The 25,790-nt window shown below is 47.9% G+C and overlaps 1 protein-coding gene across 2 annotated transcripts in view; it reads left to right on the forward strand.

Annotated features, from left to right (window-relative positions):
* Positions 1-25,790, forward strand: part of ttn.2 (titin, tandem duplicate 2) — a 185,012-nt gene that overhangs the window by 157,202 nt on the left and 2,020 nt on the right. For both annotated transcript variants that reach the window (XM_069154449.1, XM_069154450.1), the window contains 37 exons: positions 37-333; positions 471-1,058; positions 1,172-1,474; positions 1,570-1,866; positions 2,117-2,404; positions 2,516-2,815; positions 2,990-3,141; positions 3,241-3,391; positions 3,488-3,787; positions 4,019-5,785; positions 5,994-6,287; positions 6,381-6,668; positions 6,787-7,086; positions 7,180-7,514; positions 7,777-9,508; positions 9,635-9,937; positions 10,138-10,449; positions 10,599-10,889; positions 11,054-11,353; positions 11,811-11,952; positions 12,058-12,221; positions 12,352-12,654; positions 12,841-13,122; positions 13,259-13,852; positions 13,966-14,256; positions 14,419-14,718; positions 14,987-15,289; positions 15,437-15,739; positions 15,844-16,112; positions 16,242-16,557; positions 16,734-17,039; positions 17,468-17,767; positions 18,029-18,604; positions 18,768-19,073; positions 19,180-19,562; positions 19,683-19,893; positions 19,991-25,768. In XM_069154449.1, coding sequence (XP_069010550.1) covers positions 37-333; positions 471-1,058; positions 1,172-1,474; positions 1,570-1,866; positions 2,117-2,404; positions 2,516-2,815; positions 2,990-3,141; positions 3,241-3,391; positions 3,488-3,787; positions 4,019-5,785; positions 5,994-6,287; positions 6,381-6,668; positions 6,787-7,086; positions 7,180-7,514; positions 7,777-9,508; positions 9,635-9,937; positions 10,138-10,449; positions 10,599-10,889; positions 11,054-11,353; positions 11,811-11,952; positions 12,058-12,221; positions 12,352-12,654; positions 12,841-13,122; positions 13,259-13,852; positions 13,966-14,256; positions 14,419-14,718; positions 14,987-15,289; positions 15,437-15,739; positions 15,844-16,112; positions 16,242-16,557; positions 16,734-17,039; positions 17,468-17,767; positions 18,029-18,604; positions 18,768-19,073; positions 19,180-19,562; positions 19,683-19,893; positions 19,991-25,768 — 19,725 coding nt within the window. The remainder of the gene's footprint in view (positions 1-36; positions 334-470; positions 1,059-1,171; positions 1,475-1,569; positions 1,867-2,116; positions 2,405-2,515; positions 2,816-2,989; positions 3,142-3,240; positions 3,392-3,487; positions 3,788-4,018; positions 5,786-5,993; positions 6,288-6,380; positions 6,669-6,786; positions 7,087-7,179; positions 7,515-7,776; positions 9,509-9,634; positions 9,938-10,137; positions 10,450-10,598; positions 10,890-11,053; positions 11,354-11,810; positions 11,953-12,057; positions 12,222-12,351; positions 12,655-12,840; positions 13,123-13,258; positions 13,853-13,965; positions 14,257-14,418; positions 14,719-14,986; positions 15,290-15,436; positions 15,740-15,843; positions 16,113-16,241; positions 16,558-16,733; positions 17,040-17,467; positions 17,768-18,028; positions 18,605-18,767; positions 19,074-19,179; positions 19,563-19,682; positions 19,894-19,990; positions 25,769-25,790) is intronic.

Below are 25,790 nucleotides of genomic sequence, written 5' to 3' on the forward strand. Positions count from 1 at the left end.
ACTGTTTTCAATGGAACACATTTTGTCTTCCTCCAGAAAAACCAAGTCCACCACCAAAGCTGGGTGCAACTGATGTGACCAAGGAGAGTGTGTCCTTGGCCTGGGCCAAACCAGAACAAGATGGAGGCAGCAGAGTTACTGGCTACCTAGTAGAAGCACTGGAGAAAGGCCAGGAGAAGTGGGTTAAGTGTGGTGTAACCAAGTCCATCCACTTCACAGTGTCTGGTCTGAGGGAGAACGCTGAGTATTTCTTCAGAGTCAGAGCTGAGAACCATGCTGGATTCAGTGATGTTAAAGAAATGGTTGTCCCTGTAGCGGTTAAAGATCAGTTTGGTAAGTTACAACAGATTATATTAATCAGATTCAGCATTGCAATTAGTGAACACTAAAGAAATATATGAAATCAATAAGCTACCAACCATTCATTTTCAAGTCCTTCTGCTATGACTCTATTTGTTTTTTTGCTCCAGAATCTCCCGAGGTCAACATGACGGACTTCCCCCACAACATAGTATATGTTAGAGCCGGCTCCAACCTCAAGTGTGAGATCCCACTGACAGGCAGGCCTTTGCCTAAAGTCTCTCTGTCCAAGGACAATGTACTTCTCAAGTCAACAATGAGGTTCAACTCGGAAGTCACCCCTGACAGTATCAAAATCACTCTGCGTGAGAGTATTGCTGGAGACTCAGGACGCTATGATATCACTGCCTCCAACTCCAGTGGAACCACCAAGTCCTTTGTAAACATTGTGGTTCTGGACCGCCCCAGTGCCCCACTTGGACCCGTGGAGCTGTTTGATGTCACAGAAGACAGCGTAAGCTTGAACTGGCTCCCACCAATATATGATGGTGGCAGCCCCATCACCAACTACATCATTCAGAAGAGAGAGACAACTACAGCCAACTGGATGGATGTCTCCTCTGCTGTGGCTCGCTGCACCATGAAGATCATGAAGCTGACCACTGGCCTGGAGTACCAGTTCAGAATCAGGGCTGAGAACAGATATGGAATCAGTGAACACATTGACTCACCTACCGTCACTGTCAGCCTTCCTTACAGTAAGCAGTGTTTGTTTTGCTTCCCTCTTTTATCTTGAGGTGTAGTGTTTTTGCTACTTATTTTTTCACAATGAACATGCCAACACCCTTAAACTCTGCCACTTTTCCACCAGCTACTCCGGATGCTCCATCAACTCCAGAAATTACTGGTGTAACCAGGGAGACTATCACTGTTGCCTGGAAAGAGCCAAAGTCAGATGGAGGCAGCCATGTGTTTGGCTACCATCTCCAGATGAAAGACAGGAACAGCATCCTCTGGCAGAAAGTTAACAAAATGGTGATCCGTGCTACACACTTGAAAGTCACCAACATAAACGCTGGACTTATTTATGAGTTCAAGGTGGCAGCAGAGAATACTGCTGGAATCAGTGCTTTCAGCAAAGTCTCTGATGCAGTGTTGGCTATTGATGCCTGTGGTGAGTGGAAAATCTAAACCTTTCTGCAAAAATCTAGAATACTTAGATTTAACTAGATTCGTTATTAAATGAGTTCTCCCTGTCTGTTCCTGCAGAGCCGCCTGTCAACTTGCGCATTAGTGACATCACCAAGAACTCCATTAGCCTGGCCTGGCAGAAACCCAACTACGATGGCGGATCCTCGATCACAGGTTACATCATCGAGAAGAGAGAGGGTGTTAATACCAAGTGGTTCAAGGCTAACCTCACCAATGTAACGGACACCCGCTTCACCGTGACTGGCCTGACCCAGGATGAGACATACGAGTTCAGAGTCATGGCCAAGAATGCAGTTGGCTCAGTGAGCAACCCATCCATGACAGCTGGACCAGCCACATGCGTGGACACCTATGGTAGGTCTTGGTTTGAGCATCTTGGGACAAACTATGGCTTGCCATAACATTTACTACTTTCACTCCTCTACTGCATGTTTTTTGTCATTCATATATTGGTCTGATGATCTTTGCTATTTTCTTGTCCTTTTCTTTTTGAGATTTGAGGGCTTGTCTGATTATACATTTTGACATTATATTCTATCATGTGTGATGCATATATCCATGATAATTTGAAGTTAACTGCCTGTCTGCTGGTGTTATTATCCAGGTGCCCCAGAGATCGAAATATCTCAGGAGTACCTCAGCGAGGTCAAGCACAAGGCTGGCTCTAATGTGGAACTCAAATTTAACATCACAGCCAAGCCTGCTCCCACTATCGAGTGGTTCAAGGATGGTAGAGAGCTTAAGCCCACTGCACAGCTCTCCTTCAAACACCAATTCGAGTCCACTAGTTTGTTTCTGAAGGAAACCACTCGTCTGAACTCTGGAATTTATGAGGTCAAGGTGAAGAACTCCCTTGGATCTTCATGTGCCATTGTCAGGCTGCTCATCCAAGGTATTTAGATATTATTTAAAGATTTTATGACAGTTATTTGTCATTGCATAAGATGTGTCTTATATACAGTATAGATCCTGATGTGCATAAGTGTGTCCCTCCTCTAACCAGACAAGCCAGGCCCTCCTGCTGGAGAAATTCAGTTTAAGAAGGTGACAGCTGACAAAGTCACCATTATGTGGTCCCCACCTGCTGACGAGGGCGGTGCCATGGTATCCCATTACATTGTGGAGAAGAGAGAGACCAGCAGAATAATGTGGTCTATTATCTCAGAGAAACTAGCCGACTGCATCGTGAATGTGCCGAGACTCATCCAGGGTAATGAGTACATCTTCAGAGTCCGTGGAGTCAACAAGTACGGCATTGGAGACCCACTTGAGTCCGAGCCTGTAATCGCCAAGAACGCATTTGGTAAGCGCAGAGAATAAACTCACCATCATCCACCACAACTGCAGCTGAATCCAGAGTACACTTCAATGTATTTTTTTAATTGAAGGCACCAGAATGTGAAAGTTTAGTGTGAAGAAAATACAACAATAGTAAAGTGAACAATTTTAACAAACCGAATAATTTGACTTGGTACAGTTCCTCCCAGCGAGCCATCCAAGCCTAAAGTGACTATGATTACAAAGTCCACCATGACAGTGATCTGGGAAAGACCAGCACTGGATGGAGGCAGTGACATCAACGGCTACTACCTTGAGAAAAGAGAGAAAAAGAGTCTGCAGTGGTTCAAGGTTTGTTTGCTGAGCTATCATTGAAGATTTACTTTCTAAGTGTAAAAGAAGTGAAACTAATGACTGGGATGTTTATCGTAACATTCATGTTCTATCCAGGTGGTGAAGGGCACGATCAGAGACACCAGGCAGAAAGTCACCAACCTTGTGGAGAACAACGAGTACCAGTACAGAGTTTGTGCCGTCAACAAGGCTGGAGCAGGAAACTACTCCGAGGCCTCTGACCTCTACAAGGCATACGACCCTATCGGTACCCTTTTTATTTACACTTTGTATCGCCGTGCCAGCCTTCTAAGGATTTCCTCTTAAGTTTTCTTGATTTTTAACATTTTCACGTCTTCTCCAGATCTTCCTGGTGAACCCTCCAAGCTGCGTGTGGTAGACTCCACAAAGACCTCCATCACCCTAGGCTGGGAGAAGCCGGTCTATGATGGTGGCAGTGAAATCACTCACTACCTTTTGGAACAGATGAATACAGAGGAGAAAGAATGGGTTATTACCAACCCACAGGTCAAGGCGTGCGAGTATGTGGTACCACACCTCAAACCTGGCATCTACTACTTCTTTAGAGTCTCTGCTGTCAACTGCAAGGGCAAAGGAGAAGACATCAAAATGTACCAGCCTGTGCAAGCCAAAGATATTCTAGGTTTGTATTCATATAGCTTCCTCCTATGGCAGTCATATAGGATATGAGTCTTTATTTATTTTCTGATCAAGAAAAAAATTATTGATTAAAGGCACAACTGGACTTCATCGAAGAATTTAAAAACTAGTTATGTGACGTTGCATTGAGTAATGCCATTATTTTATGATTCTTTATAATCATCAATATCAATATGTGTTTAAGTCACATTTGTGTTATACTTCTGTCCAACAGAGGAGGCTGATTTGGACTTGGACATCCCCATGACAACCCAATACACAGCCAGGGCCGGGCGTGATGTGGAAGTGTTTATCCCCCTGAAGGGACGCCCTGTCCCCAATGTCACCTGGCGCCGCAGTGACCGCAACATGGCTGGTGACAACCGCTACACCATCACCAGCACTGAGCGAGCCACCACGCTCCTTATCCCCAAGGTCACCCGCAATGACTGCGGCAAGTATTTGCTGGAGATTGAAAACGGCGTGGGAGAATCTAAGATAATCACCGTTTCCCTGAAGGTTCTGGACAGTCCAGCCACCTGCCAGAAACTGATGATTAAGAACGTGACAAGAGGAAAGCTGACACTCAGCTGGGAGGCGCCTCTCGTTGATGGCGGCTCCCCTGTCACTAATTACATTGTTGAGAAGAAGGCCTCCACCATGAAGGCTTACCAGGTGATCACTGCTGAGTGTTTGAACACAACTTACAAGGTGTCAAGCCTGGAGGAAGATGTAGCTTACTTCTTCCGTGTGTCCGCTGAAAACGAATATGGTGTAGGTGACACCAGTGAGACCACTGAGCCTGTCAGAGCGACAGAAACTCCAGGAGCTGTTAAGGACCTGGTGATGGTGGACTCCACAAATACCTCTGTTACCCTGCAGTGGACCAGACCTGATCATGATGGTGGCAGCCACATCACTGATTACATCATTGAGAAGAGAACCAAGGAAGATCCCACCTGGACTTCAGGTGCTACCTGCAAGCGCTGCACCTGTGAGGTGACAGAACTCAAGGAGAATGCTGTCATGGATTTCAGAGTTTTTGCCAAGAATGAGAAGGGCAACAGTGACTTCTCCCAGATTGGTCCAATCACAGTGATGGACTTCACCATTCCACCCGAGGCTAACCTCATTGATTACCCCAATGGAGAGCTTTTTGTTCGTATTGGTCAAAACATACACATTGAGCTACCTTTCAAGGGTAAACCAAGACCTGCAATCAGCTGGCTGAAGGACAACTTTCCCCTGAAGGAAAGCGAGAAGATTCGCTTCAGGACCACTGACAACAAGACTGCAGTTACAGTTAGAGGAGCCAATAAGGAGCACGCTGGCCAGTACACTTTGGTTCTGGACAACAAAGTCATCAAGAACTACTTTGATATCAATGTGATCACTCTGGGACCCCCCTCAGTGCCTCTTGGTCCCATCCGCTTTGATGAGATTAAAGCTCAGAGCATCATCATCTCCTGGGATGAACCTAAGGAAGATGGAGGTGGTGAGATTACCTGCTACAGTGTGGAGAAACGCGAAACCTCCCAAGCCAACTGGAAGATGGTCTGTTCCAGTGTTGTCAGGACCTCCTTCAAGATTCCCAACCTGGTCAAGAAAACTCAATACCAGTTCAGAGTCCGTGCAGAGAACAAGTACGGAGTCAGTGAGCCACTCCTCTCCTCAGACATCGTTGCCCAGCACCAGTACAAACCTCCAGGCCCCCCAGGAAAGCCAATGGCCTACAACGTCACCAGTGATGGTATGACCATCAAGTGGGAGGCCCCAGGTTTCGACGGAGGTTCCCCGATTTTGGGTTATCACATTGAGAAAAAGGACAGGAACAGCCTCTTGTGGCAGAAGGTGAACTCTGTCATCATCTCCAACAAAGAATACAGGATTATTGGCCTCATGGAGGGTCTGGAGTACTCCTTCAGAGTCTATGCTGAGAACAATGCCGGACTCAGTCCTGTTAGTGAACAGAGCAAACATGCACTTGCTATTTCCCCTGTTGGTAAGTACATGCTGAGTACTACACCTGTATATGTTCAGGAATAGCTTTGTACCTTCTCTTTATTTGCTGTCTTACCCAAAGTTAAATCAGAGGATCGAGGTCAGTTTAATTTTCTGCGACATGTTTAGCCTGGAAACAAAGGGAAACTGCTAAAAAAATGTCACAATCAAGTACTTTGGAATAATTATTTTCTTTTTGCCTCAATTAGATCCACCTGGCACCCCTGTTTGCATTGATGTAACCAGAGACTCCGTCACTGTGCAGTGGGAGATTCCCAAGAGGGACGGTGGCAGCAAAATTGTTGCCTATAATGTGGAGAGGCGCCAAGGCAGAGGCAAATGGCTGCGCTGCAACTTCATCGATATCAGTGAGACGCAATTCACTGTGACTGGTTTGTCCCCTGGAGACAGATTTGAGTTCAGAGTGATTGCCAGGAATGCTGTTGGCACAGTCAGTCCACCATCCAACTCCTCTGGACACATAATGACCAAGGACGAGAGCAGTAAGTAGCAAAAAAGTTATCATAGATACATCTTTCACTGCTCATTTCCCTTTGTGCTGATTCCTTATCTGTTTGTTTGTTTTTCATCTGCAGTTGTGCCTGAGATTGAGTGGTCTCCAGACCAGGTCCTTACCCTGAGGGCTGGCGAGAATATTAAGCTCGGCTGCAGCATCATTGGACGTCCAGTTCCCCAGGTTGTTTGGTACAAGGATGGCAAAGAGATCGACAAGAGGACAATGATTGACATTGAGATTACCACTGGCATTGGCACCAGCAGTCTGTTCATCCGTGATGCTGACAGGAACCACCGAGGAATCTACACCGTAGAGGGCAAAAATAGCTCTGGTACCAGGAAAGCTGATGTTAACGTCAGAGTGCAAGGTTAGTAAATGAAGATGGTTATGATTCTTTTTGTGTTAAAGACATTATTATAATATCCACGTTTCACTTATTCAATTACCCTTTCTGAATAATTCACCAACCCTTTTTGTTTCTTCAGATACCCCTGGACCCGTCGAGGGTCCCATCCGATTCACTGGCATCACGGCTGAGAAGTGCACTGTGTGGTGGAACCCACCGGAGAACGATGGCTGTGCTGCCATCACCCACTACGTTGTCGAGAAGAGGGAGACATCCAGGATCTCCTGGGCCATGCTCACTTCCAAGTGTGAAGCTTGTTCTTACAATGCCACCAACCTCATCAAGGGCAATGAGTACCAGTTCAGAATCTCTGCTGTCAACAAGTTTGGTGATGGAAAACCACTGGACTCTGAGTCCATCATTGCACAGATGCAGTACAGTAAGTAAATTACTCAAGTAATGCCTTTATGACATCAAAACTTCTATTCAATGTGAATGATCTCAAGCACACGTTCTCTGCTCTGCACCTCAGCTGTGCCTGAAGCCCCTGGTACCCCCGATGCCACCCATGTGACTGGAAACAGCATCACCTTGTGCTGGACCAGGCCGAGGTCAGATGGAGGCAATGAGATTAAACACTACATCCTGGAGAGAAGAGAGAAGAGGAGCCTGCGTTGGGTGAAGGTTTCCTCCAAGAGGCCCATCACTGAGCTGAGGCACCGTGTCACCAACCTTACTGAGGGCAACGAGTATGAGTTCCGTGTCATGGCTGAAAATGGTGCTGGTGTTGGACCAGCCAGCAGTACCTCCAGGCTTTTCAAATGTAGAGAGCCAACCAGTGCTCCCAGTGCTCCTACTATGATCAAGGTAGGATTGCAATGTTCAGTGGTGTAATGCAGATGTTCAGGTCTGTCTTACAATACATATAAACAACATTATATGTATATATATATATATATATATATATATATATAAATACATATATATGTACATACATTAGCATTAGTATTGATATTGAAAATAGGTGCTGCTTTAGTGAAAGAAATTTTAATCAGAACATCGAAAATAGGGAAAAAGAACAAACATACATTATACGTTATATGAACTATACTCTTTTCTTGTTGATCAGGTCAGAGAATCGACCAAGTCCTCGGTCACCCTGGAATGGACCAAGCCAGTCTTTGATGGTGGCATGGAAATCATTGGCTACAATATTGACATGTGTAAGGCCAGTCTAGAGGAGTGGCACAGAGTCAACAGCCAGACCTGTATCCACACCAGGTACACTGCCAAGGGCCTAGTGCCTGGAGAGCTCTACAAGTTCAGGGTCAGTGCTGTGAATGGATCGGGAGAAGGTGAAGCCTCTGTGATGCCAAACCCTGTTCAGGCTCTGGACAGGCTTACATCTCCGGAAATTGACATTGGTGCTGACTTCAAGCAAACTCACATTGTGAAGAATGGAGGCACAGTCACCCTCCATGTTGCTTTCAGAGGAAAGCCTACTCCTCTGGCCACCTGGTCTAAGGGAGACGGTGAGCTTCCTATCATGGCCGATGTCAACACCACAGATACATCATCTACTCTGACCATTGAGGGTTGCACCAGGTACGAGGCCGGCAAATATACCCTGTCACTGGAGAACAATAGTGGCCGCAAGTCCATCACATTCACTATCAAAGTGCTGGACACTCCTGGACCTCCAGCAGCCATCACCTTCAAAGACGTTACCCGTGGAGCCTTGACAGTGATGTGGGACGCTCCAACCACCGACGGCGGATCCCGAATCCACCACTACATTGTGGACAAGCGCGAGGCCAGCCGCTTGGCCTGGCAGGAGGTCAGCACCAAGTGCTCTCGCCAGATAATCAGGGTAACTGGTCTGGATATTGGCGTGCCATACCTGTTCAGGGTGATTGCAGTTAACCAGTATGGCCAGGGAGAACCTCATGAGATGACAGAGCCTATCATTGCCACAGAAGAACCTGCACCACCCAAGAGAGTGGATGTTGTCGATACCACTAACTCCACAGCCTCCCTGGTGTGGCTGAAACCCGAGCATGATGGAGGCAGCCGCATCAGAGGCTATATCGTTGAATTCAGGGCTAAGGGCTCTGACCGCTGGGTTGCCGGCGGAGAAACAAAGTCTCTAAAGATGCTGGTGGACGGTCTGATCGAGAACACAGAGTATGACTTCAGAGTCAAGGCCAAGAATGATGCTGGAATCAGCGAACCTCAGAGCACCTACGGATCCGTCGTCATTAAGGAGCCTCACATCGAACCAACTGCTGACCTCAGTAGCATCACCAACCAGCTCATCACCTGTAAGACTTCCAATACCTTCACAATCGACATCCCCTTCAGTGGCAGACCTGCACCCAAGGTCACCTGGAAACTGGAGGAGATGAAGCTGAAGGAGACAGACAGAGTTTCCATCAAGACCACAAAGGAGAGAACTACACTGGTGGTGAAAGACAGCAAGAGAAGCGACAGCGGCAAGTACTACCTGATCCTGGAGAATGCGGCTGGTGTGAAGACATTCACCGTGACTGTGGTCATCATCGGCAGACCAACCCCACCCACTGGCCCTGTGGAAATTTCTGGAGTCTCCTCAGAGTCCTGCACCCTGTCTTGGTCTGAGCCAGCTGATGATGGTGGCACCGACATCTCCAACTACATCGTTGAAAAACGGGAGTCTGGCTCTGCCTCCTGGCAAGTGGTGAATTCCAGTGTGAAGAGAACCACCATCAAAGTGACTCATCTCACCAAATACATGGAGTACACATTCAGAGTGTGCGCTGAGAACAAGTTTGGAGTCAGCAAGTCTATTGAGTCTGCCCCAGTTGTAATTGAGCATCCATTTGGTAAGTCATGTCCGGCAGTTAAAATAAACTCCTAATTTTATATGGGCCAAAGTTGAACATATTTTAAATGTATTCAGGTCTGCTTAAAATTTACAACCCCTCTTCTTACGTTCACTTCATTCTCAGTTCCTCCAAGTCCTCCAACTCGTCCAGATGTGGTTTCCGTGTCCGCCAATGCTATTAGCATCAAATGGGATGTGCCTTACGCTGATGGTGGCAGCAAGGTGACAGGCTACTGGATCGAGAAGAAGGAGAGGAACACGATCTTGTGGGTGAGGGAGAACAAGCTGCCCTGCCTGGAGTGTCATTACAAGGTGTCCAATCTGATCGAGGGCCTGGACTACCAGTTCAGGGTTTACGCCATGAACCTCGCTGGACTCAGCAAGGCCAGCGAGGCATCCAGACCAGTGGTGGCACTCAATCCTGTTGGTGAGGGAAACATTTATATCCTAACCACAAACATTTATTATGTAGTCATGATGCCTAATCCTAAAAAATCCTTTGTCAAAACAAGGCCCTTAACAACTGATTAGTCAATGTTTTGTACTGACAGTTTAATCTATATGAATAAACTGTGCAATAAGAGCTGTGTTACAGTTTTGTGATAAACTTCTCCCCTTTCTTCTCAGATCCTCCTGGTAAACCTGAGGTGACGGACATCAGCCGTGCATCCGTATCACTGTGCTGGACCGTGCCGTCCAACGACGGCGGCAGCAAAATCGTCGGTTACGTGGTGGAGAGGAAAGTCTACAGCACAGACGAGTGGGACGACAACCGCTGGCTCAAGTGCAACTACACCACAATCACAGAGAACTACTTCACTGTCACAAACCTGGGAGAAGGAGAGACCTACGAGTACCGCATCATTGCCAAGAATGCTGCTGGTGTCCACAGCACACCATCAGAGTCCACTGGGCCAGTCACATGCAAGGACGAATACTGTAAGTTTAACTGCTCCTGTTTTCTCTCTTAATTTGGATTTCATGATGTTTATGTTTTTACATTTTATATTGTGGAACATTGACCAAAAATGCAACAGCATTCAATCGTCATTTATCAAGGTTAAAAACGTATCTGTTCTTTCCTGCAGCTCCTCCCAAAGCTGAGCTCGACAGCAAGCTGATAGGTGAGACTGTGACCGTCACCGCTGGCTCCGACCTCGTCCTTGATGGCGCTGTGGGCGGTAAACCAGAACCCACAGTGTACTGGTTGAAGGGCGACAAGATTTTGGAGCTGGGAGAAAAATACTCGTTGACCTACACCGCCACAAGAGCCATGGCTGTTATCAAGAACTGTGACAGATACGACACGGGCAGATACATCCTGACTGTCAAGAACGCCAATGGAATTAAGACAGCAGCCGTCAGCGTTAAAGTTCTCGGTGAGCAGCCAGGAAAACACAGAAACTGGAGTTTACTGTGTATCACTTAATTGACTGTTGACTCCGAAATAAATATAAAATAATTCAGTGGAGGAACAGCACATAGATGTTTGAGTGGGAATAGTCTGAACTGTCTGATCTAACTCTTGATTTCTGTCTTTCAGACACTCCTGGAGCACCGGCTGATGAGATTGTGATCAGCAGAGTGACAGAGGAGAAGTGTTCGGTGTCCTGGAAGATTCCTCTGGAGGACGGTGGCGACTCCGTCACCCATTACATCGTGGAGCGTCGTGAGACCAGCCGCCTCAACTGGGTCATCATGGAGACTGAGTGCAAGACGCTGTCATGTGTCAGCAGCAGGCTCATCAAGAGCAACGAGTACATCTTCAGAGTCAGAGGAGTCAACAAGTTCGGGCCCGGAGTTCCTCTGGAGTCTCATCCGGTTATTGCCAGAAATGCCTACAGTAAGAGTTTAACTTTCTCCTGATGGTGGTTCTACAGCAAGAGTCAGTTGACAGTAAAATGTCGAAATTGTTTGCAGCATTTTTATCATTTTATATTTGATGCAAAACTGTCTCATCCTTTTGTGAAATCTATTAACCATAAATAGCACAGTCTTTGATGAATTGTTAAACTTAATCAGTCTTTCAGCATTGGGCTTAAGAGGTTAAGATTTAGTATGCTAAATGTCAGAAAGCAAGAAATATTTTCATCAGTTCTCAGCAAAGTTTCCACATTTTCAGATTATTTTCTCGACCTTGGTTTTTTTTTTTATTCAAAAAGTATGATTTTCTTCTTTAACCACGTAGTTTTTTAGTGTTGTAGAATTATGTATTCTAGATCAGGTCATGTCTTGTGAAAGGGAAAACAGGATGTAGATTTGTTACTGTGACTATGACCCGTTGTGCCTCTCTTTGCCAGCTACTACATCCCAGCCAGGCACACCAGAGACCACGGCGGTGGGTAAGGACCATGTCATCATCGAGTGGTTGAAGCCTGAGAGCGACGGAGGCAGTGAGATCAAAACCTACATTGTGGAGAAACGAGAGAAGAGCAGCACCAGGTCAGAGCACCTTCTAAAAAAGTCACCAAACAGGTTTTAATGAGCACTTCTTTAGGTATGGATGCTCATTATCTCTCTCTGTTATCCTTCTGTTTTTTGGATCAGGTGGACTCGGGTGAACAAGACCTATACTATCTACGACACCCGTCTGAAAATCACAGGCCTCCTGGAGGGAAGTGAGTACCAGTTCAGAGTGACAGCTGTCAACGCTGCTGGAGACAGCCAGCCGAGCGACGCCTCGCCATATATCCTCTGCAAAGACCCCACATGTAAGAGATTTTTACATTCTTATTTTCAAGTGTTTATCCCCAAAACTCCAGCAGACTTCCAGGGTGTCTTATATGAGTTCCTCACAAAGCAGATGTGTGACATAATTGTATTTATCCTGGTCAACCGCAGATACTCCAGCTTCTCCATCAATGCCTCGCGTCACAGACACCACCAAGCACAGCATCAGCATGACCTGGACCAGGCCCATGTATGATGGTGGATCTAACGTCACCGGCTATGTGGTGGAGATCCTAGAGGAGGGCTCTGAGCAGTGGTACCGTGCCACCGCCAAGGCTCTCAACACTAATGAGTATGTAGCCGCTGGCTTGGCAGCCAATAAGAAGTACAGATTCAGGGTAGCGGCAATCAACAGCAATGGCACCGGGGAGTTCAGTGAACCCAGTGCTGAGGTGGAGCCGTTGGAGAAAATTGGTGAGTCAAGGCAGATTTTTATGTCAAAAATAATACAGTAATCGCCACAATCTGTCATTAAGGCTTTTTAGCTTTTATTACTTCTATTATCACAATAACCAAAAAGGGAGAGCAGCATATTGTAGCTTGTGAGATGGCAGTTGTAGCATTATTGGACTCTGCCCTTACTGTGCTCCATCCACTCAGAAATGCCCGACCTGGAGCTGGCTGACGACTTGAAGAAAACAGTGTGTCTGCGTGCTGGAGGTACCCTGCGTCTGTTTGTGTTTGTTACTGGCCGTCCGACACCAGTAGTGGCCTGGAGGAAGACGGGTGTGGAGCTGCAGAGCCGTGGCTACATCGAGACCACCGACAGCTACACTTTGTTGATAGTGGAAAAGGTTGATCGCTATGACTCTGGAAAATATGTTCTGGAGGCAGAGAACCCATCTGGCAAGAAAACTGCCACCATCCTTGTTAAAGTCTACGGTATGTTATCAACAAGTCACCACAGTTAAGAAATATCTGGATTTTGTGGAAATATGTATAAAAATGTGCATTCTTTTTAAAGATGTCTGTAAACACACCCAAATGTTCACCTATTTTACTTGTCTCTCTTCTCCAGACACTCCTGGTCCTCCGGGTTCAGTGAAAGTGAAGGACTACACCAAGGAATCTGTCGTGATCACCTGGGATGTTCCAAGTATTGACGGCGGCGCTCATGTCAGCAACTACATAGTAGAGAAGCGTGATGCCAACATGAAGTCCTATAAGACCATCACCACTGAGTGCAGGAAGACCCTGTTAAGGATCACTGGTTTGGAGGAAGGTGAGCACTACTTCTTCAGAGTCCTGCCAGAGAACATCTATGGCATCGGGGAACCCTGCGAGACGTCAGAGGCGGTGCTGGTCTGTGAAGTCCCCTCAGTGCCTGTGGACCTCCAGATTGTTGACGTTACCAAGTCCTCTGTCACTCTGCACTGGGAGAAGCCACTGTATGACGGGGCCAGCAGGCTGACAGGCTACATCATCGAGGCCTGCAAGGTGGGTTTGGACAGGTGGAGCCCGGTGGCGACAGTCAAGGCCTCAGTGTCCAAGCACACCATCGAGTCGCTGACGGAGAACGACCAGTATCTGTTCAGGATCCGAGCCACCAACAGCAGGGGAGCCAGTGAGCCCATGGACGTTGTCACTCCTGTCGTAATCCAGGACATCAAAGGTAAGACATCGAACCACACCACAAACATCAACTCTGCTTTCATTGAACTTAAATAGCTTCACAGAAATCTCTGAAATATAACAAACCCATCACATCTCTCGTGTGTGTTCCAGTGACGCCCAAGATTGACATGACCAGCATCCCTCAGAAGATCGTTCATGTGCACAAAGGCAAACCCATCGACCTCAACATTCCCATCAAGGGCAAACCACAGCCTGTCTGTTCCTGGTACTTCTGTGGTGTCAAGCTGAAGGACAGCCTGGACCGCATCAAGATCGACAGCAACGGCAAATACACCCACCTCGTCATCCGCGAGACCACCATTAATGACACGGGAGCCTACAAGCTGGAGGTGAAGAACACCATCGGCTTGGCAACAGAGGTTATCAAGGTCATCATCCTTGGTAAGAGGGTTTACTTCACACAAGTGAACATTATACACAGATCAGCCCATTAATTGATAATTGAGTTCTAAATCTCCAAAATGTAGTAACCGTTCACATCTTCAGGGCCTAAGATTCAAATGATTTCAGATTCTAAACAGCTGCCTTATCATTTCCATGCAGACAAACCCGGTATCCCAGTTGGTCCAGTGAAGATCGAGGAGAATGATGGTGTGTCAGTGACGGTCAGCTGGGAACCTCCAGAGAAGGACGGTGGCGCCAACGTCGGTGGCTACGTGGTCGAGCAGCGCGATGCCCACCGGCCAGGCTGGATCACCATCTCAGAGTCAGTGACGAGACCGTGCTTCAAGTTCACCAGACTCTCTGAGGGAACCGAGTACGTGTTCCGTGTTGCTGCCATGAATCGCTTCGGCGTTGGCAGCTTCCTGCAGTCTGAGGTGGTGGAGTGCAAAAGCCCCAAGAGTGAGTTCTCTTCCCATCAAAGTCTTTCCTATTCTCTAGATGTTTTCTCATTTATAAGTGTGAAAACCTTTTACTATTATTCCTTTTCCCGTTGGTTCCACCAGTCCAGAAATATTGCCTTTCCTACAACACTATTAATACCTTTGTAGAATAAGTGTTAAAAAGCACTCCGCTTTTTAATTCACGTTTATTGTCACATGAATACTGCACTACTATCCGGGACATTTTCTTATTTGTAATTCAACTGTCATCTGTTTTTTTCCCCCAGCCATCCCTGGACCTCCAAGCAGGCCAGAGGTGCTTGATGTCACCCATGAGGGCATGACCCTGACCTGGCAACCACCAGAGGACAACGGTGGCTCCACCATTGCCGGCTACATTATCGAACGTAAAGAAGCCGGTTCTGACAGGTGGATGAAGATCAACAAGAACCCTGTCACCATGACAAGATACCGTTCCTCCGCACTGATTGAAGGCCTGGAGTATGAACACCGCATCACTGCCATTAATTCGAGAGGAGCTGGAAAACCCAGTGAGAGCTCCGCCATCACTGTGGCCTTGGATCCCATTGGTACGTAACACAAAACTGAGGGTAACTCCTGCTTTGCTGTAATGACACTTACTGAGCTTAATTCATGAAGCCAGTAAAATCTGTTTTGATAAATCGTACCAGGGTGGAGTCACTCTGATTACCGAATCTTGGTGTGTTGTTCAACAGAACCTCCAAGTGCTCCACTTCAGCCCAAAGTCACAGACACCACCAGGACTTCTGTCTCTTTGGCCTGGCTACCACCTGAAGAGGAGGGTGGTTCCGTCATCACTGGTTACTTGATCGAGATGCAAAAGGTGGACCAGGTGGAATGGACACTGTGCAACACCACGCCTACCAAGATGTGCGAATACACTCTCACCCACATGCCCCAGGGGGCTGAGTACAAGTTCAGGGTCATCGCCTGCAATGCTGGTGGTGCTGGAGAGCCTGCCGAGATTCCTGGAGTGGTTAAAGTCCAGGAGATGCTTGGTAATGGAACAAATTTCCATTATTTACAAATCTGATCATTTGATTTCAAAGTGTATATATCATACATATAGTCATTTTACTAATTCAATCTGTGTCTTCTTCAGATTATCCTGATTACGAGCTTGATCGTAAATACGAGGAGGGCTATGTGGTGCGGCAGGGTGGAGTCATCCATCTGTCAGTACCCATTAAGGGTAAACCCATCCCTATATGCAAGTGGACCAAAGACGGTCGTGACATCTCCCATCGGGCCATGATCGCCACCCATGATGACATCACTGAGCTGGTCATCAAAGAGGCACACAAAGATGACACTGGTACCTATGATTTGGTGCTGGAGAATAAATGCGGAAGAAAGGCCGTGTACATCAAGGTGAGCAGCACAACCGCCAAATTTTGTTAAAACATGACTGCAGTAAAATGCAATAAGCTTCTGTATCAGAAGTACATTTAGAAAATACACGTGGTTGGAATTTACCTTTCTGTGTATCTTCCCATCCAGGTGAAGGTGATAGGTCGCCCTGATTCCCCAGAAGGCCCTCTTGAATTTGACGATATTCAGGCCAGATCAGTCCGGGTCAGCTGGAGGCCACCGTCAGATGATGGCGGCTCTGACATCCTGGGTTACATCGTGGAGAGGCGCGAGGTACCCAAGGCCGCTTGGTGTACAGTGGATGCCCGAGTAACTGAGAACTCTCTGGTGGTAAAGGGCTTAAAGGAGAACGTGGAGTACCACTTTAAGGTTTCTGCCGAGAACCAGTTTGGTGTCAGCAGATCTCTCAAATCGGACGACTCTGTCACACCAAAGACACCACTTTGTGAGTACCAATATATTTTGTTTGTTTGTCAAAAGTTGCATTTTGAACATGTTAGCGAAACTATTTTTTTTTAATGAGCACATTGTTGTTAAGATTAGAAATACAAACTGGGCATATTCTACATCTGTACATCAAATAGTAAATATTGATTTCACTGACAACACGCTTCACTACAGGCCCACCTGAACCTCCCAGCAACCCAGCAGAGATCATGGACGTCACCAAAACCACAGTGTCTCTGTCCTGGGCCCGGCCCCGGGATGATGGCGGCTCTCGTGTCACAGGATATTACGTGGAGAGAAGGGAGGTGTCGACAGAGAAGTGGGTCCGCCACAACAAGACCCACATCACCACCACCATGTACAATATCTCTGGTCTCATTCCCGATGCGGAGTACATGTTCAGAGTGGTGGCTCAAAACGACATTGGGCAGAGCGAACCTGGTCCTGCTTCCGAGTCTGTGGTCTGCAAAGATCCATTTGGTGAGTTAACTTTTTGTCATGCCTGTTTGTGCAGGGAGGCTGTAGCTCATTTGGTAGAGTGGGTTTCACACTAATCGGAAGGTTGGTGGCTCAATCCCAGCTCCTCCTGTCCACATGCCTAAGTGTCCTTGAGCAAGACACTGAACCCTAAAATTGCTCCCGATGGTGTACCATCAGTGTGTTGTAAGTCACTTTGGATAAAAGCGTCAGCTAAATGAAATGTAATGTAATGCATAAATAAATAAAACTGAGCAGAAGAAAAATTTCTAGAGAAGACGGCAGTTAAACTTGAAGGACATTTTTGCTGAGCTCACATTAATGAAAGTTGATTCGTTGGATTTTGAAGATCTAATTTCAGATTTTACTTGCATTCCAAAATACTTAGTATCTCCATGAGTATTAATCTCTTCCTGCCGGTTTTTCTTTAGACAAACCCAGCCAACCAGGAGAGATCGACGTCATCTCTGTCACCAAAGACTGCATCACCATCCACTGGCTCAGGCCAGAGCATGATGGCGGCAAGGAGATCCTGGGTTACTGGATTGAGTTCAGGCAGGCCGGAGAGAGTGCCTGGAAGAAATGCACCAAAGAGCGCTCCAAGGATCGTCAGTTCACCATGGGCGGCTTGATGGAGGCTACAGAGTATGAGTTTAGAATCTTCGCCGAGAATGAAACAGGACTTAGCCGACCTCGCCGTACACCCATGGGCATCAAGACCAAACTGAGCGGTGAGCTGCTGCAGAGTTCAGATCCATCAAACAAAATGATCCGGTTGCATATATGATCATTCTTTTCGTTGATTAAAATTATTAAATTGACTGAGAACAGCAAAATAAATCTGTCGGTCTGTGAGGTGACCTGGATTGAGAAATTGAAACTCAATCTAGTAAAATGGAAACAATGATGTTTGCTTTTCACTTCATTTTACCGCAAAGAGTAAAATGCATAATCAATTCAGACTTTGACCAAACTTTGGCATTTTTCTGCAGTTGGTGAGGCTCCTGCTTTGAAGGAGCAGATCCAAGATGTAACCACCAAGCTTGGCGAGTCCGGCACTCTTACCTGTGGCATCATTGGCAGGCCGCTGCCCGAGATCAAGTGGTACCGCTACGGCAAGGAACTGATCCAGAGCCGCAAGTACAAGATGAGCTCAGATGGCCGTAACCACTCCCTCAGCATCCTGACAGACGAGCAGGAAGATGAGGGCCTGTACACCTGCAGGGCCATAAATGAGGCTGGAGAGATAGAGACCAGTGGAAAACTGCGCTTGCAGGCAGCACCCCAGTTCCACCCTGGATTCCCCCTGAAGGAAAAGTACTCTGCTGGGGCCGGCACCAGCCTCCGCCTCCATGTTGTCTACATAGGACGTCCCATCCCCCAGATCATGTGGTTCTATGACAAGAAGCCCCTGAAATCATCCGAGAATGTGATCATTGAAAACACGGAAAACTACACCCACCTGGTGGTGAGAAATGTCCAGAGAAAGACCAACGCTGGTCGCTACAAGGTGCAGCTCAGCAACAAGTTTGGAACTATCGACACTGTGCTACGTGTTGAAATCCAAGGTAAAAGCCTTAATAGATGTCTTTACTGACATCTGACTGACTTTCTAATGAAAGACAGTAATGGAAAACCCTTTGCATGTGTCCTAGTAGAGTCTTTACATTTCATCCAACACATGTATGAAAAAGAGGAGCTGTTACCCATTCTTTCCCGATTTTTTTGCAGACAAACCATCCATCCCTGAGGGCCCTGTGGTTGTTGATGCCCTGCTTAAGAGCTCGGCTGTCATCAGCTGGAAGGGTCCCAAGGACGACGGAGGATCGGTGATCTCCAACTACATTGTGGAGAAGCGTGAGGCCAAAGAAGGCGAACAGTGGCACCTGGTGTCCTCCTCCATCTCTGGCACCACCTGCCGTGTCCCCAACCTTATAGAGAATGCCGGCTACTACTTCAGAGTCTCTGCCCAGAACCAGTACGGAGTCAGCGAGCCTCTGGAGATCCCATCAGTGCTCATCATCAAGAGTCCATTCGGTGAGTGCCTACAAATTTTGTTTTCTAGTTTTGGCTTCTGTAGTTACACTGCAGAGAGACATGAGTAGTGCATAACAGTGACATCCCCTGTTTGTTTCTTTCTCAGAAAAACCTGGCATCCCACAGCAGCCCTTCATTATCAGCTCCACCAAGGACTCCTGTGTTGTCTGCTGGAAGCCTCCAAGCAGCGACGGTGGAGCTAAAATCACCGGCTACTACCTGGAGAAACGTGAGAAAAAGCAGAATAAGTGGATGTCCGTAACCACAAAGAAGATTGTGGAGACCAAATTTGAGGTCATAGGCTTGATCACAGGCTTTGAGTATGAGTTCCGTGTGAAATGTGAGAACGTGGGCGGCGAGAGCGACTGGAGCGAGATCTCGGCACCGATCCTCCCCAAGTCCGACCAGGCTCCTCGTGCTCCTGCATTCAGGGAGGAAATCAGAGATATGACCGTCAAATACCAGGCCAATGCCACCTTTGTCACAAAGGTACTTTATTCAAGATACAGTGCATTTTTTTTTTTTTAAATTACATGATGTGTCTATTTAGGAATGCCACATTTATTATGTGTCTTAGTTATTGAACTTATTTATTTTTCCTATGATCAGGTGGTGGGTTATCCAAAGCCTGTGGTGAAATGGTACCACAGTGGAAAGGAGATTGAGGCAGATGGAACCAAGATCAAAGCCCAGGAGTTCAAGGGGGGCTACTATCAGCTGGTCATCACTGCCGCTGATGAGAGCGATGCCACAGTTTACCAAGTGAGAGCCACCAACCCCTCAGGTTCCATTTCTACAACCTGCAATCTGGAAGTGGAAGGTAATTCTATCATTTCATAATTGATTCGCGTTTCCAAGAATTAGTGGAGTGATAATTAATCACACTAATTTAATGTTTTGTGTAATTTTACTTACAGTCCCTGCAAAGATCCACCTGCCTAAAGAGCTCCAGGGAATGGGAGCAGTCAATGCTGCCCGTGGTGATCACATCACCATCAAGATCCCCATCTCCGGCAAGCCTGAGGCTGCAATCACTTGGCAGAAGGGTCAGGAGATCCTGTCCAACTCTCATTATCACCAAGTCATCACCACGAGGTCTTTCACCTCCCTGGTCTTCCTGAAGGGAGTTCAGAGGAAGGATACTGGCTACTACATCATTACTGCTAAGAACAGATTTGGAATGGACAAGCAAACCATTGAGGTGAACGTAGCTGACATTCCTGAAGCTCCAAAGGGACTTGTGGTCAGCGACATTGCCCGGGATTCCATCACCCTGACCTGGGAGCCCCCTGCCAATGATGGCGGCAGTGACATTGTTAGCTACATTGTGGAGAAGTGTCCCACCAGCGCTGACAGGTGGATCCGCGCTGGACAGACTGCTGACTGCAGTATCACCATCATCAACATATTCGGAAAGACCAAATACCAGTTCCACGTTATTGCCGAGAACCAATTTGGCTTGAGCCTTCCTTCTGACCCAACTGAGCCAATCAACACAAAGGAAGACAAGTCTGTGTTTAGGAACTATGATGAAGAGGTGGACGAAGCCAGAGAGATCACCAAGGAGGAAGCTCTATTCTATAAGGTGAAGGAGCTGTCCTCCAAGTACACCATCTCTGAAGAACTTGCTCGATGCCAGTTTGGAGTGGTCCACCGTTGTGTGGAGATTGCTACAAAGAAGACCTTCATGGCTAAATTCATCAAGGTCAAGGGAACTGACCGTGAGATAGTTCTCCGGGAAATTGAGGCCCTTAATATTGCAAGGCACAAGAATATCATCTACCTGCATGAATACTTTGAAAGCATGGAAGAGATCATCCTGATCTTTGAATTCATTTCTGGAGTTGACATCTTCGAGCGCCTTGGCACCAACAACTTTGAGCTTTCGGAGCAGGAGATTGTCTGCTACCTGAGACAGGTCTGCCTTTCTCTTAAATTCTTGCACAGCAACAACTTTGGCCACTTCGATATCCGCCCAGACAACATTGTCTACACCACAAGAAGAAGCACCAACATAAAGATTATTGACATGGGCCAGGCAAGGCTCATGGTGCCAGGGGAAAACATCAGAATGCCCTTCTCAGCTCCGGAGTACTGCGCCCCAGAGGTCCACCGCCATGACCTGATCACAACAGCCACTGACATGTGGTCTGTTGGCGTTATGGCGTATGTTCTACTCAGTGGCCTCAATCCGTTCGCAGCAGAGTCCACAACAAAGATGATTGAGAACATCTCCAACTGTGAGTATGTCTTTGACAGTGAAGCATTTAAGGACATCAGCCTGGAGGCTATGGACTTTGTGGATAGACTTCTGATCAAGGACAGGAAGCTCCGTATGACAGCCCACGAGGCTCTGGAACACCCATGGCTCAAGATGAAGATTGAGCATGTCAGCAATAAAGTGATTAGGACACTGAGACACAGAAGATACTATCAGAGTCTCGTGAAAAAGACCGATACTATTGTATCAGCGGCTCGTGTGGCGTACGGCGGCGCCTTCAAGAACCAGAGAGGCTTGGCTGTGGGTAAAGTGAAGATTGGAACCGAGTACCGTGGCCTCCGTGCTGGTCCGGTCTTGCATGGCTCAGCCGAGGAAGGTGGCCATGTCAGATTCACTTGTAGCATCGTCAACCATGACAAGAGTACGCAGGTGTCATGGTACTTTGGTAACCGTCAGCTACACCCAAGCCCCAAGTATGAGATCACTTTCAGGAACGGATTTGCCAGCATCTATGTAAAGGACATTGAAGAGAGTGACGATGGTGTGTACAGATGCAAAGTGGTGAGTGATGATGGAGAGGACAGTGCTTACGGAGAGCTCTTCGTTGAGACAGTGAGGAGCATCAGAGAGTACTATATTAGCCGCTCCGTCAAGAAAATGAGGAGGAGAGTTGACAAGACTAAACTCCTGCAGAGACCACCAGAGTTCACTTTGCCTCTCTACAATCGCTCTGCCTACATCGGTGAAGATGTGCGCTTTGGTGTCACTATTACCGTGCATCCAGAGCCTCATGTGACATGGCTTAAGAATGGCGAGAGAATCAAGGCGGGTGATGATGACGGCAAGTACACATTCACCAGTGACAAGGGTCTGTACCAGCTCATGATCCACAACCTGGACATGAATGATGATGCTGAATACACCGTCATGGCCCACAACAAGTTTGGAGAAGACAGCTGCAAGGCCCGTCTCACTGTGACGCCACATCCTGTGCTGGAGGAAACGATGAGGCCCATGTTCAAACGTCTACTGGCTAATGTTGAGTGCATCGAGGGACACAGTGTCCGCTTTGACCTCAGAGTCTCAGGAATCCCAACTCCCACTCTGAAATGGGAAAAGGACGGTCGACCATTAGAGTTTGGTCCCAAGGTCGTTGTCATACAGGAAGACGTCGACTATCACGTCCTTCACATCAGAGAGACTCTGCTTGAGGACTCTGGTGTGTACAAAGTTACTGCAACCAACTCTACTGGCTCTGCAAGCTGCCAGGCGACGCTGAAGGTGGACCGCCTTACCTACATCAGGAGAGAGTACAAGAGCGAGGAGGAGAAATACAGACACATACAAAAACAAATTGAAAAGACCAACAAGATGGCTAGGCAAATTGTTGCCACGGAAGAGCTTGTATCTCTTAACCCCACTGCACAGGAAGCTCTCAAATTCGCTGCAGAGCTTTACAAGCCTGCAGTGAGCACAAAGAATGTGGAGGGAGAGTTTAATATAACAGAGGAGAAGTCAGACACCAAGAAGCTGGAGGAAGAGAGGAGGATCTACATGCCCTATGAGATTCCTGAGCCTGTTGTTCATGATCCAAGAAATCTGGATGAGGACAAAGCTATCAAACAGTTTGTGCCTCTGTCTGACATGAAGTGGTACCGAAAGCTGAGAGATCAGTATGAGGTTCCAGAGAGGATGGAGAGGATTGTGCAGAAGAGGCAGAGACGGATTCGTCTGTCCAGGTGGGAGCAGTTCTATGTCATGCCTCTCCCTAGAATCACAGACCAATATAGGCCAAGATGGCGTATTCCAAAACTGACTCTGGATGATCTGGAGACTGTCAGACCATCACGCCGCTCACCCTCTCCTGAATCTGAGGCCTCCTTCAGGTCCAGGAGGAGATCTCTGGGAGACCTGAGTGACGAGGAGATGATGATGCCTGTGGATGACTACCTTTCCATGAGGAGAGAAGAGGAGGAGAAAATGATGCTGGAGGATGAACTAGAGCTTGGCTTCTCTGCGTCTCCTGCTGGCAGCCCTGTCCGCATGGAGCGGCGCACCGTGGAGCACAAGGAGAGGAGACAGGAAATCAGGCATGAGGCTGTCGAGGTTTCTGAGACAAAGAAGAAACGCACCGTTTCCCAGTTTATGAGGAGGAGAAGGTCACTGTCTCCCACTTACATCGAGCTGATGCGTCCAGTCTCAGAGCTGATCAGACCACCGCGCACCAGGCCTCCTGTGGAAGCAGAGGTAGAGATCGTGGGGAGGAGGTCCCCCACCCCAGAGAGGACCCGTCCCCGTTCTCCCAGTCCCATCAGGTCCGTTGAGAGGTCATCCCGCTCCTCCTCGCGGTTTGAGCGGTCTGCCCGCTTTGACATCATGTCCCGCTACGAGGCCAGAAAGGCTGCTCTGAAGTCTGAGAGGAAGTACCAAGTTGTAAGTCAGACACCGTTCAGCTTAGACCATGCTCCTCGTGTGACCGTCAGGATGCGCTCTCATCGCATTCCTGTTGGCCACGACACCAAGTTCACCCTGAACATTCAGACCAAGCCAGAGGCTGACGTCACTTGGTTCCACAATGGAACTGCCATCTTCGAAAGCAGTGAGAAATACATCTTTACCAACATGACTGGTGTCTTGTCCATCACTATTCTGGACTGTCAGGAAGAGGACAGTGGCACTTACCGCTGCGTATGCTCCAACTCCAAGGGAGAGGCCTCGGACTATGCCACCCTGGAAGTGTCAGGTGGCGGCTACATCACCTTCTCATCTCGCCGTAAGGACGAGGAAGTTCCCAAAGCGCACGTCCCTGAAGTCAGTCGAGTTGACCACTATCACACCACTCACTTCAAAGCTGGCTATGCTTCGCAAACCCACTTTGAGGTGGAAGAGAGCAAGTCTAAGCTAACCGAGACACATGAGGTGGTCACACGTGAAAGATATGGCGCCTCCTCTGAAAGGTACTCTTCTGCTGAGAGGTTTGACTCATCTATCAAGTACACCTCCGCTGAATACCTGTCATCTGGTTCCTCCTATTCATCGGACAAATTTTCTCTAACTGGGAAATACGCCATGTCTGAAGCTAAACTGAAATCATCCTCTGCTGTTGAGGAAGTTTCTGTCCACAAGAAGAAACTTTCTCTTCCTGCCAAGATCCTCACCAAGCCCCAGTCTGTGACCGTTTCAGAGGGAGAGACAGCCAGATTCTCCTGTGATATTGATGGGGAACCTGCACCCACTGTGACATGGATGCATGAGAGCAGAACCATCGTCTCATCTCACCACACTCACGTCACCACAACTCAGTACAAATCCAGTCTGGAGATCTCCTCTGTGACGGTCTCCGAGGAGGGCAGTTACACAGTGGTGGTAGAGAATGCAGCAGGAAGACAGGAGGCTCACTTCACTTTGACCATCCGCAGACCGGCTCCCAGAGAGGAAGTCAAGGCTGTTAAAGCCCCCGAGCCATCTGTGACTTCACCGACTCCCAGTGTGAAGTCACCGGAGCCTTCAGTCACATCACCTGCTCCCAGTGTAAAGTCACCAGAACCTAGCATCAAATCCCCCGAGCCTTCGATTAGATCACCAGCTCCAAGTGTCAAGTCCCCTGAACCAAGTGTAACATCTCCTGCTCCAAGTGTCAAGTCTCCTGAACCAAGGGTAACATCTCCTGTTCCAAGTGTCAAGTCACCAACACCGAGTGTGAAGTCTCCTGAACCGGAGGGAGTTAAATCTCCGCGGAGCGTCAAATCCCCAGAGCCTTCTACACCCTCTCCAGCACCCAGCTTAAAATCCCCAGCTCCTGGCGTCAAATCTCCTGAACCCAGACTCAAGTCACCACCGCCAATCAAGTCTCCACTGGGCACAAAGTCACCAGAACCAGAGGAAGTAAAATCACCTCGGGGCGTCAAATCTCCAGAACCTACAGGAATCAAAACACTAAGAGGTGTGAAGTGCCCAGAACCTACTGGAATCAAGACACCGAAAGGCATCAAGTCCCCAGAACCATCAGGCATCAAATCCCCGAGGGCCTTGAAGTCTCCTGAGCCGGAGGGAATCAAATCACCTCCCAGGATGAAGTCTCCTCCTCCGATCATGTCCCCTAAGAGGGTTGTGTCTCCACCCACCGTGAAATCCCCAACCCCGAAACCTCCCAAGGTCCTGAGTCAGCTGACAGCCGAAGCTTGCGAGGGCTCGGTGAGGATGGCCTGCGTCTGCGAGAGCAGCATTAGGGAGGTGGTGTGGTACGTCAATGGGAGGAGGCTTTCACAGAGCAGCCGCTTTGAGATGCACCACTCTGAGGGCTCCTGCAGCCTTCTGATCCATGATCTGGTAGACATCGATCAGGGAGAGTACACCTGTGAGATGACATCAGAGGGAGGCGTCTCCAAATCTTCCTTCTCCTTCACTGGACAGGTGTTTCAGTCCATACGCATGAAGATTACCGCCTACTGTGAGCAGCAACTGGCTCTTCAAGGTGAGCACCTTCCTCCAGTATC

Source organism: Embiotoca jacksoni, unplaced genomic scaffold, assembly GCF_022577435.1.
Source record: "Embiotoca jacksoni isolate LCO1_2020_lvr unplaced genomic scaffold, fEmbJac1.0.p SCAF_2, whole genome shotgun sequence".
NCBI classification, from domain to species: Eukaryota; Metazoa; Chordata; class Actinopteri; family Embiotocidae; genus Embiotoca; species Embiotoca jacksoni.